Here is a 13,874-nt window from a genome sequence, read left to right as displayed (position 1 = left end):
AGAAGTGCTTGCGCTAGCTCAGCGACCCTTCCAAACAGTGTGGGTGCTCAGTGTCGGACCTCCATCAATCTGATACTGATGGTCTATCCCGATGATAAGTCATCAATAGTATGCCACTGCACAACCCCTTTAAGGCCAGACACACATGAGTGAGTTCAATGCGAGGAACTCGCAGTGTGTGGTCCCGTTCTGACCTCCGCTCCTCTGACAGAATCTATTAATGCTTTGTGACCCTGAGAGTCCTGGAATCTATTGAATTAGGGCCCATTCATACGACCGTATGGTCACCGTGCCTGTATTGCAGACCTCAAAACACGGGCACCGGCCGTGTTAACTCCACGTCGACTTAAATCTGCAGGATTCTACAAAAGATAGGACATGTCCTATCTATTGCAGTGTAGAGGCATGGACCCAAAACTCATGGGAACACTTGGAAGCGCCTCCGCACCTCAAAAGATAGGACATGTCTTATCTTTTGCCATATCTTGCAAATCGCGGACCTGTTCAAGCCAATGGGTCTGCATTAGTGTTGGGCTAGCAAGCTCGGCCGATCACCAGTTCGGCTCGAGCATCGCTATGCTCGGCACATCGCGGTGTTCAAGCCTCCTGCCTGTACGTTTGTTGGCTGCTACGCAGCCAATAAACGTGCAGGTAAGTACTGCCATTCACTGTAATGCCATAGCCATGGTGGCTACTGGCATTACTGTGATTGACTGGCCGGAAACGCGTCATTGGGTGCTACCCGATGACACGTGTTCGGCTCAGTCTTAGTCAGGGAGAGCTGTGCTGAAGAAGGGACAAATAGTGTAGGGAGTGAAATGCTAATATTTTTATTGAAAAACTTGTTAGAGACCCAAAAGTCCTTTTAAGGACTATTGTTGTATCTGGCAGCAATATATTTTTTTAGTGCAACCTGTGCAGACAACGACATTATCTGTGCTACATCTCCTGTCTAACGTGTGCGCAGCCTAAAAATATCTACGACATCCTGTGTACTTTTTCCGTAGACGGTGTCCGCTGCGGAAAGTTACATTACCTGTGCTACATCTCGTGTATAATGTTTGCATGTCTGAAATATCAGTGACATTCAGTCTAATTTTTTTTGCTGCTGGTGGCAACGACATTACCTGCGCTACATCTCCAGTATAACGTTATTTCTGATGCGCTAACGTTATACTGGAGATGTAGCGCAGGTAATGTCGCTGCCACCGGCAGCAAAAAAATGACACTGAATGTCACTGATATTTCAGATGCGCTATCAGTGACATTCAGTGTAATTTTTCTCGCCGCTGGTGACAGCGACATTATCTGCTCTACATCTCCTGTGTAACGTGTGTGCAGCCTAAAAATATCTGACATTCAGTGTAATTTTTTTGTAGACTGTGTCCGCTGCGGATAGTTACATTACCTGCGCTACATCTCCTGTATAACGTTTGCGTATCCAAAATATCAGTGACATTCAGTCAGTTTTTTTTGCTGCTGGTGGCAGCGACATTACTTGCGCTATACCTCCTGTACAATGTTTGCGCATCCTAAAACTATCTGTGACATTCAGAGTACTTTTTTCATAGATGCTGCGGACAGCGACATTACTTGTGCTATACCTCCGGTATAACGTTTGCGCATCCTAAAATTATCAGTGACATTCTGTGTACTTTATTTGCACATACACTTACAAAACCTGCGCTACTGTACGTGTGACATACTTGCAAGCATATATACCATTTAATATACGCAAGGCGAGCAGTAGGGGACGGGTAAGTGGCCGTGCTGCTGATTGTGCACACAGAGGCCGTGGCCCTGGGCGTGGTGAAACTGTACCTACTGCCAGAGCACAAGAAACACAATAATCCACGATACCTAGCTTCATGTCCCAGTTTGCAGGGTGGCGCAGGACACCACTCGAAGTCAGACCAGTGCGATCAGGTGGTCGGTTGGATTGCAGCAGATAATGCTTCCAGTCGGTTAAGCACCACCCTGTCTTCCACAAAGTCCAGTCTCAGTAGCCAAGAGTCTGGTCAACAGAATCCTCACCCTGCTCCTCCTTCCTCCCACCATGGAGAGTCTTGGCAAACAAGTGATCCCACACTCTGCTATTTCGAGGAGCTCTTTTCAGTGCCATTCCTTGATTTGGCCCTCTCCCCAAGGCCGCTTGAAGAGGGACATGAGGAGCTCTTGTGCCCTGATTCCCAAACTCTTGAGCATCCACAGTCACAAGAAGATGACGGTGGGGAACGGCAATTAGTGTTTCACGAGGTTGATGATGAGGATGAGACACAGTTGTCAATAACTGAGGTTGCGGTTAGGTCAACAAGTCAGGAGGATAACCAGAGTGAGGAAGTGGAAGAGGAGGTGGTGGACGATGAAGTCACTGACCCAACCTGGGAAGGAGGCAAGCCGAGCGAGAAAAGCAGTAGAGAGGGGGAGGGATCCGCAGCACCGCAACAGGCTGGAAGAGGCAGTGGGGTGGCAAAAGGGAGAAGGTGGGCCACACCAAAAAGGCCAGCAACTGTTCCCCGGATCACCCCCTCGCGGCAATCTTCCTTGCCAAGGGGTAGGTGTTCCGCAGTCTGGCGCTTTTTTGAGGAAAATGCGGACGATAAAAGAATTGTCATTTGCAACCTGTGCCGTACCAAAATGAGCAGGGGCGTGAACACTAGCAACCTCACCACCCCCAGCATGATCCGCCACAGGGCATCAAAGCACCCTAATAGGTAAGCCGAACGCCTGGGTCCACATTCAGTGTTTGCGGGTCACACCACTGCCTCCTCTTCCCCTGTGTTAAGTGCTGGCCAATCCCCTGTCCAAGACGCAGGCCCGGATGCCTCCCGCCATGCACCTGGACCTTTGCAAGAACCATCAGCTAGCACATCCACTTCTGTGTCCCAGCGCAGCATACAGATGTCAATATCCCAGGCCTTTGAACAAAAGCGCAAATACCCAGCCAAGTGGCGATAACGCTATTATCAGCGTAACCATCCCACTTCTGTGTCTACTCAAACGCTCGCTGCTCACAATTAAAGGTAACCTGTCACCTGGATTTTGGGTATAGAGCTGAGGACATGGGTTGCTAGATGGCTACTAGCACATCCGCAATATCCAGTCCCCACAGCTCTCTGTACTTTTATTGTGCAAAAAAACCTATTTGATACATATGCAAATTAACATAAAAGAGTCATATCTTACTTGTGTGACCAGAGAAGAGTCATATTTTCAAGCTCTGACTCATCTCAGGTTAATTTGCATATGTATCAAATCGGTTTTTATACACAATAAAAGCACACAGAGCTATGGGGACTGGGTATAGCGGATGTGCTAGCGGCCATCTAGCAACCCATGTCCTCAGCTCTATACCCAAAATCCTGGTGACAGGTTCCCTTTAAGGCGGATGCTTAGCATGTGGAAGAGGTGGAAATGGGGGGAGACAGTACACAGGGTAGCCAGAACACCCTCAGTTCGTCTTCTCAGCACAAATTGGATGATGATGAGGAGGAGGAGGAGCAGGAGGCGGTTGCCTCCGCTACAGAGGGTAGTTTTATTCCATCTGTTCAGCGTGGATGGGTAGAAGAGGATGAGGAGATTGAGATTCATCCTCCTGATGAGGACAGCGAAGTCTTGTCTGTTGGTACTCTGGCACACATGGCTGACTTTGTTAGGCTGCCTTTCCCGTGACACTCGCGTTGTACGCATTTTGACCAACACTGATTACTGGTTGTTCACCCTTCTCGACCCCCGCTACAAAGAGAACTTCTCATCTCTCATTCCTGTGGTGAAGAGGACGAGCAAAATGGTGCAATACCAGAAGGTCCTTGTGGAAAAATTGCTCCAAATATTTTCAGCTGACAACGCTGGCTGCAGAGCACGTAGTTCCTTGGCCAACAGAGGAGGGGAGACTAAGGGAACACACAGCAGTTCCAAAAGAGGCAGGGCAACACTCTCCAAGGCCTGGGACAGTTTTAAGACACCCCGCCAGCACCCTCAACCTGGTGCGCAGCCTAGTGTCACAAGGAGGGAAAAAATTTGGAAGATGGTAAAGGAGTACGTAGTGGACCGTGTCAGCGTCCTCTGTGCCTTACAACTATTGGATGTCCAAGCTGGACACGTGGCATGAACTGGCGCTCTACGCCCTGGAGGTGCTGGCCTGCCCTGCCGCCAGCGTTTTGTAAGAGAGTGTATTTAGTGCTGCTGGGGGCATAATAACTGATAAGCGCATCCGACTGTCGACTGAAAATGCTGACTGGTTGACTCTTATAAAAATGAACAAGGCCTGGATTGCCCCTGACTTCTCGACTCCACCAGAGGAAAGTGGCTGAACATAAAGGCACTCTAAATGTGGCTTTTATGGTCTATTGAATACACTGTATTCCCATGCACCCCTTCCACCACTAAAAAGGGTATATGGTTCAATCTCCCTTTTCTCGTCCTCCTCCTTCTCCATCATATCAACATGCTTATTAGGCTGCTCTCGCTCCTAATGTTTTATAGGGTCAGCTCAGCTACAGGCCCTCACCCCTAATGTTTTAGAGGGTCAGATCAGCAGCAGACACTCGCCCCTAATGTTTTAGAGGGACACCAGCAGGCCCTCGTTCTTAATGCTTTAGAGGGTCAGATCAGCAGCAGGCCCTCGCCCTTAATGTATTAGATGGTCAGATCAGCAGGCCCTTGCTCCTTGCTCCAATAGTTTTTGAGGGTCACCAGCAGGCCATCAATCATAATTTTTCAAGGGTGTGTATGATGCCCTCCTTTATGTGTAATAAAGGGTGTATTGGAGTGCCGGTTCCTTGTAATTTTTGGCAGCTCTTTCACTTAGTGCATAGGCTTTGAGTGTAGAAGTCCCTCTACCTGAACAATTGTACCACAATGTGTATGAGGCCCTCCTTTATGTGATATACAGGTTGTATCGGAGTGCCTCTTCCTTGTAATTTTTGGCAGCACTTGCACTTTATATACAAGTAAATATACAGGAAAGAATGTTTCCTAACAATTTTTCCTCTAAAATCGATTTTACCTTCGGTTTTGTGCGTATTATTGTCAGTCTGTGAAAGTGGCGTACTACTCAGACAACATCATTCCCAGCAGCGACCTGGGAGTCCAATATGCATCCAGACATCCTACCCATGCTGTTACCGAACCATTTCAGTGGTGTTTCCATCAATTTCTGACCTTTTTCCTGTGAACCAGAGACCCTCCCCTCTTCAGAGCAGGGGGTGCCTGGTTTAATGCTCGGGTTCTCCCATTGACTTCCATTGTGCTCGGTAGAGCACCCGAGCATCCCGAGGTGTTCTACCCGAGCGCTTTGGTGCTCAACCAACACTAGTCTGCATCTTCAATGCGGATTTCACGCGGCCAGTGTCCGTGTTTTGCGGACCGCAACATGGGCATGGCGACCATACAGTTGTCCATAATGCTGTCAGTGTAATTCAATAGATTCCAGAACTCCTAATGCTGTGTGACCCTGTGTTACCTAAGCGTGATTGACATACGCTTACTGGAAAACTGGATGGGGCAGGGGAGGCCCATGCTAAGTTTTGCTATGTATGCCCCCTGTTTGTAGCGCCAGTATATAATGTTGCATAATTTTCTACTTCCTGCATAAAATCTTTTATAATAGATGCGAAACAATAGGGTGGAGTAAATTTTGATCAGAATTGTGAAAATCGGTTTGCATGCAGGTTCCCACAGAAAAACTGTCTGTTCTCGGGGAGTTTGTGTCAATAGCGGATCACTGCAACAACTCTGATTTGAAAGGGACTGTCTGTAATGAGAAAACCCCTTTAGACACCTGCATGTATGAATACAGCATCTATAGAATAGGTCACATAGTTGCTACTAGTAGGAGTAACGAGAGATGACGCTCTCGGCCAGTACAGTTTCTCCTTGTAGCGACAACCATGTGACATAGGAAGTCTTACAGGCACAATGGGGACAGATTTACTAATCAAAAAGAGCTAGAAATCAGGAATACTATACAGTAAATAACTGGTGGGCATCCCATTAAGGGCTCATGCACACGACCGTTGTTTTGTGGTCTGCAAATTGTGGATCCGTAAAACACGGATACCGGCCATGTACATTCCGCATTTTACGGAACGGGACACCTGCCTCCTAATAGAACAGTCTTATCCTTGTCCGTAATGTGGACAATAAAAGGACTAATGTTCTATTTTTTTTTTGCGGAACGGACACGGACTGCACAGAGTCATTTCTGTTTTTTTGCAGCCTCATTGAAGTGAATGGTTCCACATACAGGGTGGAAAAAGTAATAATGGACATGGACCAAAAATACATTTGTGTGCATGAGCCCTAAAGGGGTTGTCCCATCCGGTAGTTTCCACAGCGAGATGGAACTAAGAAGCGACCCCAGGTGGTGGGACGTGTTGTGGGCCAGAACTCCGCTTTTATATAACTCGCAGGGGTGCACCCGTGACATGTAAGCCCCCACCTTAGGGAGGTTGGGAAAGACGGGGATTCATCTAATTTCATCTTCAAAAATCCTTTTCCTAGGTTTTCACCTGAACAACCAGCTGTACGACATCATCACGATGCGGTATGCAAACAAGCAGATGAACATTGACTTTGACAGTTTCATCTGCTGCTTTGTACGTCTGGAAGGAATGTTTAGTAAGTCATGCATTCTTCTCCTTTTCCTCCTTCTGTAAAGTCCACCCATCATGGGCTAGATAACGTGGGGCAGCCTGTCTGGTACCAGGACCACAGAGTCCTAGCCACAAGTGTACATTAAAGTAGACCTCTCCATCCCTGTCAATTACAGGGACATACTTAAAGCTATAGGAAACTCTATGGCCCTGTTTAGTCTGTATGTGGGGAGCTTCCCCGATGTAACTGCTACCCCACAAATGTTATGGTTACATCTTGGCCATTTATGTGCACTTTTCTTTTACAGGAGCATTTCATGCATTTGACAAAGATGGTGATGGCATAATTAAGCTCAATGTGTTGGAGGTAAATATACATTGTCATAACTGCATAAAAGGGTTAATAAGAGAATGCTGCCAACTCTAGGTGTCACAATTTGGTATTTTTATGATTGCGTTTTACTCATTTCTTGGAAAACCCCCTTTAAAGGGGTATTCCCATCATAGACAATGGGTGCATATGGCTAGCATATGCCCCCATTGCCTGATAGGTGCGGGTCCCACACTTATATCGAGAACGGAGTGGGGAGCGCTGTGGCTGGAGGACCCCAGATTTACCACCACCAAGCGTTAATCCCCACCTCTCCCATAGAAGTGAATAGGAGCTCGGCCCATGCTCCCATTCATTTTTATGAGGCTGAAGGAAATACCGAGCCAGGGCTCAGCTATTTTCGGCAGCCCCATAGAAATGAATGGAGGGCGGCTACACATGTGCAGTGCGCCTTCATTCACTTTCGGGGCTCTGTTCTCGATATAGGTGTGGGTCGTCATAGACGCGAGACAAACTGAGTTTGCCACAGATTGCAGTCAGCCGTGTGCACGTGGCCCATCCATTTACTATGCACCTTGAAATGAATGGCCAGATACAACGTAGCGTAGTTGGACCAGTTTAATGTGGCAGCGAAAATGACTGGTGTGACCGCTAATGTTTGTCATTTTTTTTTTCGGATTTCAGTGGCTGCAGCTCACTATGTATGCCTAGACAACGCCACGAGCTATACCAACCTCCTACCGCTCACATTTCTCAACCACTCTCATACAAGGACCGACTCAGGATCTCTCTGCTCGACAGAGCAAATCTTTACCTCATTGCTCCAAAATTTACGTGAAAACCAGTTTACTTCTTCACCTGGCGCAGTCTTCTGTCTATGAGCACAGTTAAGGAGTTTAGGTTCCAGTAAAAGATCTGGACGTGTGGTATTTGAATACAATAGTTCTGTACGAGCCGTATGTCTCTAATCAATCCTCTGTCTTATTCATCACTAGAACCCAACGTACAATGGACCTCATAAGTAAAAGCCCTTGCAGACACAAAGTGGAGCTGCAGTTCATAGTCGGCAACTAGGGATCATGCACACAGCCGTGTCCATATTTCTATGTGCAAAATACGCATAGCTTCCGTGTGCGTTTTTCTCACTCGCATGAACTGAAAGGACAAGTCTCATCCGTAAGCAGAGACCAGATTAAGACCTGCTGTATCATGACCATACAGATTCGTAAAAAATATGGATGCGTGCATGGTCCCATAGAAATGAATGGGTCAGTGTGCTATCAGCAAAAAAAAAAGCTGATTAAAATAGACATAATGCTCATTCTGTTCTTTAAAATTTGGCAAATTTTCCTAAATTTTAATGTATAAGGGTGAAGTACCAGCAAATCAGCATGTAACGTGAGGCTCTGCAGCGGAAAAATTCTGTTGCTGCCAGACTTGCCCTCATGCACACGACCGTATGTATTTTGAAATCCGCAAAAAATACGGATGACGTCTGTGTGCATTCCTTATTTGCGGAACAGAACAGCCAGCCCCTAATAGAACAGTCCTATCCTTGTCCGTAATGCGGACAATAATAGGACATCTTCTATTTATTTGCAGAACGGACATACGGAAACGGAATGCACACGGAGTAACTTCAGTTTTGTTTTTGTTTTTTTGCGGAAAAACTGAACGGTCACGGAAAGAAAGTACGTTTGTGTGCATGAGCCCTAATGCTGAGCTGGTTGGAAAATGAACCCATCCACTTTTGCCTGCAGTAGTATTAAGTTATGAGGTTGAGTAGGTAGATGGTGTGAAAACAGAGCCATCATCGAATACATGTGCAATCTGTTTTATCAATGTGAAGTGACATTTACTGCATTGTTTGCCATGTAGCTATTAAAGAAGTGTGATATTTGATAACTTAATGCTTATTTTTTTTGTATGCGTAACCCTATCCCAGATAACAGTACTAATAAATGGAAGGTAAGTCTCTACTTTTATCTGCTGCAATGAATATTCTTTCCATCTATTTTTCATGAAAATCTTTAAAAAAAAAAAAAAAAAAAGGCCGATTTACTGGAGCGGAAATGGTTTTAAAGGGTTTTTCCGAGACTTTTATACTGATAGTATCTGATCGGTGGGGGGGTCCAACACCCGGGACCAGCGATGATCAGCTGTTTGAGAAGGCACCGAAGCTCGCAGTAGCGCTGCGGCCTCCTCGCAGCTCACTAAGCACAGCGCTGTACACTGTATAGCGGATGTGCTTGGCGTCGCAGCTCAGCTTCTTTTGCCTAGACAACATGACTGATGAACGTGATGTAATATGGCCTAGGGAAAGCTGCAGGTGGCCTTGTCAAACAGCTCAATGCCAATGTCCTGGGTGTCAGACTCCCATCGTTAAGATACTGATGACCTATCCAGAGGTTAAGGGTGTATTAGACACCCTGATCACACAGGTGATGGTTGGGAGGGAAACGTTCCCTTCTGGCAATCTTCTGCTCGCTTGCTGGGAGGAGCGATCGCTATGCCATTGCTCGTCCCCATGGTGGTTTGCCGGCAGCAGATAGTAATTGGACAGCACGATCTGCTACTGGCAAATCCTGATCTCTCCTGCATAACGGGACGGACTTCTATTATGATGAAATGCCTCTAAAGGCATTCAGTTATGCAGTCCATCATAGAATTGCGTTATGGTCAGTGGTAACGGAAAACATAACGCAATTCTGCTTTTACCACCAAACCAAAATATGAAATTCGCTCATCTCTACCTGTGATGGCTGACCTCCGGAACTCCAGCTCTGGTAAAACTACAACTCCCAAGACGCACATTTGCTTGGCTCTTCTCAGGACTCCACAGAAATGAATGGAGCATGCTGGGAGTCGTGGTTTTAGCACAGCTGGAGGTTAGCAATCACTGCCCTAGGTTGTCCAACCAGGTAGGACAGCTCCTGTCTCTCAGCCAGCTCATGACATTAAAGGGGTTTTCCAGCAATTTATACTGATGACCCATACTCAGGACATCCAGAACCACTGCCGATCAGCTGCTAAAAGTGACAACAAGCTCCATGACCTCTTCCTAGGCCATGTGATGTCACCGTACAACGATCACATGGCCTAGTTTCAGCTCAGCCACATTGATGTGAATGCTGACAGGAGCATGGAGGCTCCCTGAAACAGCTGATCGGCGGATGTGCGAGACTCAGAAACCCGCCAATGTGAAAGGATAGGTCAGGGATGGGCAAACTGCGGCTCTCCAGCTGTTGTAAAACTACAAATCCCATCATGCCCTGCTGTAGACAGACTGGGCATACTGGGAGTTGTAGTTTAACAACAGCTGGAGCGCCGCAGTTTGCTATCAGTGACAGCTATCTCAGATTTGATAGCATTCTGTGTAAGTGTGTATACATAGATAGCGGCCAGTCACTGTACACGGAGGTGTTATCAGTCATTGTAAATGTGTATACACAGAGAATGCAAACACCTTCCTGTGTGCAGTTTGCCCATCCCTCGGATAGGTCATCATTATCAATACCTGGATAACCCCTTTAAGAGGACTCAGGTACAAATTTTGCATCAGGGTCCAGGAGTTCCAAGTTATACCTCTGATAACACCCCAGATACAGACCCAACAATTTTTTGTACCACCACCTGCTCAGGCATGAAAATACCTAGTGTGTTCTTCAATTTCTATCGAGATCGCAGAGACCTGCAGTTCTCAATATCACAGTTGTTCCAAGTGATGTTAAAAGGAGAGAAGGTGGTATGGTTTCCCCATACACAAACATGTCAGACCAAGCGGATGCAGTAAAAATAACCCGGCTGTAATAAATGATCTATCTAGTCTGCAGTATTGGCCATGTCAAGTAGAAGTATTTTTAAAGGGGTTGTCCGAATCCAATAGAAAACTCTGGCAGCCCATGTAAATGGTGTAAAACAACAAGGATTGATGGTCACCCCTTTTCTCTGGAATGTCACCACTGCAGCCCGGAATATGACATCATGGGTGGGGAGGACCAGAGAGCAGTGCTGGAAGTTTTATTTTAGCAGTTACAGGGGCTACTGGAGTTTTTATTGAACTTGGACAGACCGTTTAAGCTATGCAGAAAAAAATGTATTTCAGTCACATAGGCGAGAGAGCTTTCCATAGTTTGTCCGAGTACAGAAAGTTACATATCTCAAGCTTGGTGCCACTCTATCCTAAGCTACCTTCAGATAAGATAATAGAAGGCCTGACAAATCCTCTTTAAAGGGAACCTGTCACCATGAAAATGCAGTGCCATATGCAGGCAGCAGGTTATAGAGCAGGAGAAGCTGAGCAGACTGATATATAGTTTTATTGGAGAAGATTCAGTAAAACACACTAACTTTATAAAACTTTTTTTATTTTATTTAAGTTTAGCTCAGTTGGAGTGTGAATGCTGAGACCCCCACACTCTCCAAAATGAGGGGAGAGAAGCACACTCATATCGTGTTCTCTCTCCTCACTGCAGAGGTCAGAAATGAGACAGGCCTATAGACCTCTATGGAGCCTGTCTCGTTCAGTGAGGAGAGAGAGTGTGCTTCTTTCCCCTAATTCTAGAGATTGGTGGTCGGTCTTAGTGCTCAGACCCCAACGGATCTGAACTTTTATATGATAACTTAGTTACCCTTTAAATCTCTGCTCTTTCTATACTTAAGACCACCCCATGTACAACTATCAGTGACTGACAGCATTTTCTGTGTAAGTGTGTATATAGAGATAGCTGTCCATCACTGATATCACCACCCCTGTGTACAGGTGTCAGTGACTGTCGGCTATCTCTGTATACACACTTAGGCCTCTTGCACACAACCGTATGGCTTTCAGTATTTAGCGGTCCGCAAAAAATACGTATGACGACCGTGTGCATTCCGTTTTTTACGGAACAGCTGGCCCCTAATAGAACAGTACTATCCTTGTCCGTTATGCGGACAATAGGACATGTTCTATCTTTAAACGGAACGGAAATACGGAAGGCATACGGAGTACCTTCCGTTTTTTTGCGGATCCATTGAAATGAATGGTTCCGTATACGGAACACAAAAAATGGAACGTAAACGGGAAAAAAAGTTCGTGTGCAAGAGGCCTTACATAGGGAATGGTATCAGTCACTAACCGCTATCTCTGTATACACACTTACATAGAGAATGCTATCAATCACTGATAATACCTCCCTGAGTAGAGCTATCAGTGACAGCTATCTCAGACTTGATAGCATCCTCTGTGTAAGTGTGTATACATAGATAGCGGCCAGTCACTGTACACAGGAGGGTGTTTGCATTCTCTGTGTAAATGTGTATACAATGACTGATAACACCTCCCTGTGTACAATTTACACAGAGAATGCAAACACCCTCCTGTGTACAGTGACTGACCGCTATCTATGTATACACACTTACACAGAGAATGCAAACCACTACACCGTATGGGGACTAGCCATGGCATAGCGATCGCTCCTCCCCCACCTCCGTTAGCTAGCAAGCTATAAATAAAATAAAGACTTTTCCCATAGTAAATGCCCACAATTAAGTGCTGCAAATTCACAAATGAAGTAGTCCCCTTCACACAGTCAAAATATATATATGTGAATTTATACTGCTTCAGACCAGATACCAAATTATAGATAGGTGAATCAAGCAATCCTCTCTCCATGCAGTCAGTCACCACTCACTTCTGCTGTAAGGGGCAACTCCAACCATTACTGAACCTCTCCCACTCTCCTTTCTTGGAAAACAGGAAAATATGCAAAGTAGTAAAGTATTGGCAGTTCATCTCATCGTCCATAAATCTGGCCCAACTAGAGTTTCACATTAACTTTGTCAGGAGTTTAAACTCTTTTGAAAGGTTACCTTGTGAGTATAATAAAACTCGCGTTTTGAAGCTGGGAACTGGCAATACTTCACTACTTTGCACCTTTTCCAAGAAAGGAGAGTGAGTTGTCCCGAGCAGCAGAAATGAGCGGTTCCGGCAGACAACAGCCTGCCAGAGTTCACTGGATCGGGCCTAGCCAAATACCGCCGTTCACCAAACCCCAATGACTATAATGGGATCCGGACACTTTGCAGCATGAGTGCTCGGTTTCGGCCAGACTGCATGCACCAGTTTTGTCTGGTCAAAACCTGGAACTTATGTAAGAAAGCAGCTGGATCCCATTTTAGTCAAACATCCCTGTCCCTACAATTACACTTTAAATGGATAAATTACAAGTTTTTTTGCAAAATCATTTACCATAAACCTATGAATCTTCTCAGCGCCTCCTGCTCTATAACCTGCTGCCTGCGTTTTGTAGTGACAGGTTCTCTTTAACAAATTGAGATTTGAGTTAGACTTCCCGTAAAAACAGAGAGCGTTGCATTAGTGGCATACAAGAGGATGATTAGGATTACATACCTTCATAGAACGTATGCTCACCTTCCTCTTGGAGCTCCCCCATGAGTGTTGTCTGCTCGGCTGTTGAGGAAGCAACTAGCTTTCTGCTTGGGTGACTACTGTTACGGTACATGCACTGAAAAGGTATAGGAATCTCTCTCTGCATGAAGAGCTTTACTCACATAGCCATACGTGTTGTGTCAAAAACATGATCATGGCCGTTCGCCCTCGTTTTCGCTGACTGAATCCCATCACCATACCATACGCAGTGCATACACCGCCATTATAGTAAGTTCAGCACTGCTGCTACTCTCCCTAGGAGTGGCCGTCCTGTAAAGATGACTACAAGAGCACAGCGCAGACTGCTCAATGAGGTGAAGAAGAATCCTAGAGTGTCAGCTAAAGACTTACAAAAGTCTGTTAGCGAATCTACGATACGTAAAACACTAAACAAGAATGGATTTCATGGGAGGATACCACAGAGGAAGCCACTGCTGTCCAAAAACAAACATTGCTGCACGTTTACAGTTTGCACAAGAGCACCTGGATGTTCCACAGCAGTACTGGCAAAATA

At 45.9% G+C, this 13,874-nt stretch overlaps 1 protein-coding gene across 3 annotated transcripts in view; it reads left to right on the top strand.

Moving 5' to 3' along the window:
* CAPN3 (calpain 3) overlaps positions 1-8,480 on the top strand; it is a 122,024-nt gene extending 113,544 nt beyond the window's left edge. For all 3 annotated transcript variants that reach the window (XM_040411623.1, XM_040411624.1, XM_040411622.1), the window contains 3 exons: positions 6,505-6,621; positions 6,905-6,963; positions 7,612-8,480. In XM_040411623.1, the coding sequence (XP_040267557.1) occupies positions 6,505-6,621; positions 6,905-6,963; positions 7,612-7,638 (203 nt within the window). In that variant the 3' untranslated portion in view covers positions 7,639-8,480. The remainder of the gene's footprint in view (positions 1-6,504; positions 6,622-6,904; positions 6,964-7,611) is intronic.
* Positions 8,481-13,874: the final 5,394 nt, after the last annotated feature.

This window comes from Bufo bufo, chromosome 11 (genome assembly GCF_905171765.1).
Source record: "Bufo bufo chromosome 11, aBufBuf1.1, whole genome shotgun sequence".
Lineage (NCBI taxonomy): Eukaryota > Metazoa > Chordata > Amphibia > Anura > Bufonidae > Bufo > Bufo bufo.
The sequence above is the reverse complement of the archived record's forward strand: the minus strand, read 5'-3'. Positions and strand labels throughout refer to the sequence as shown.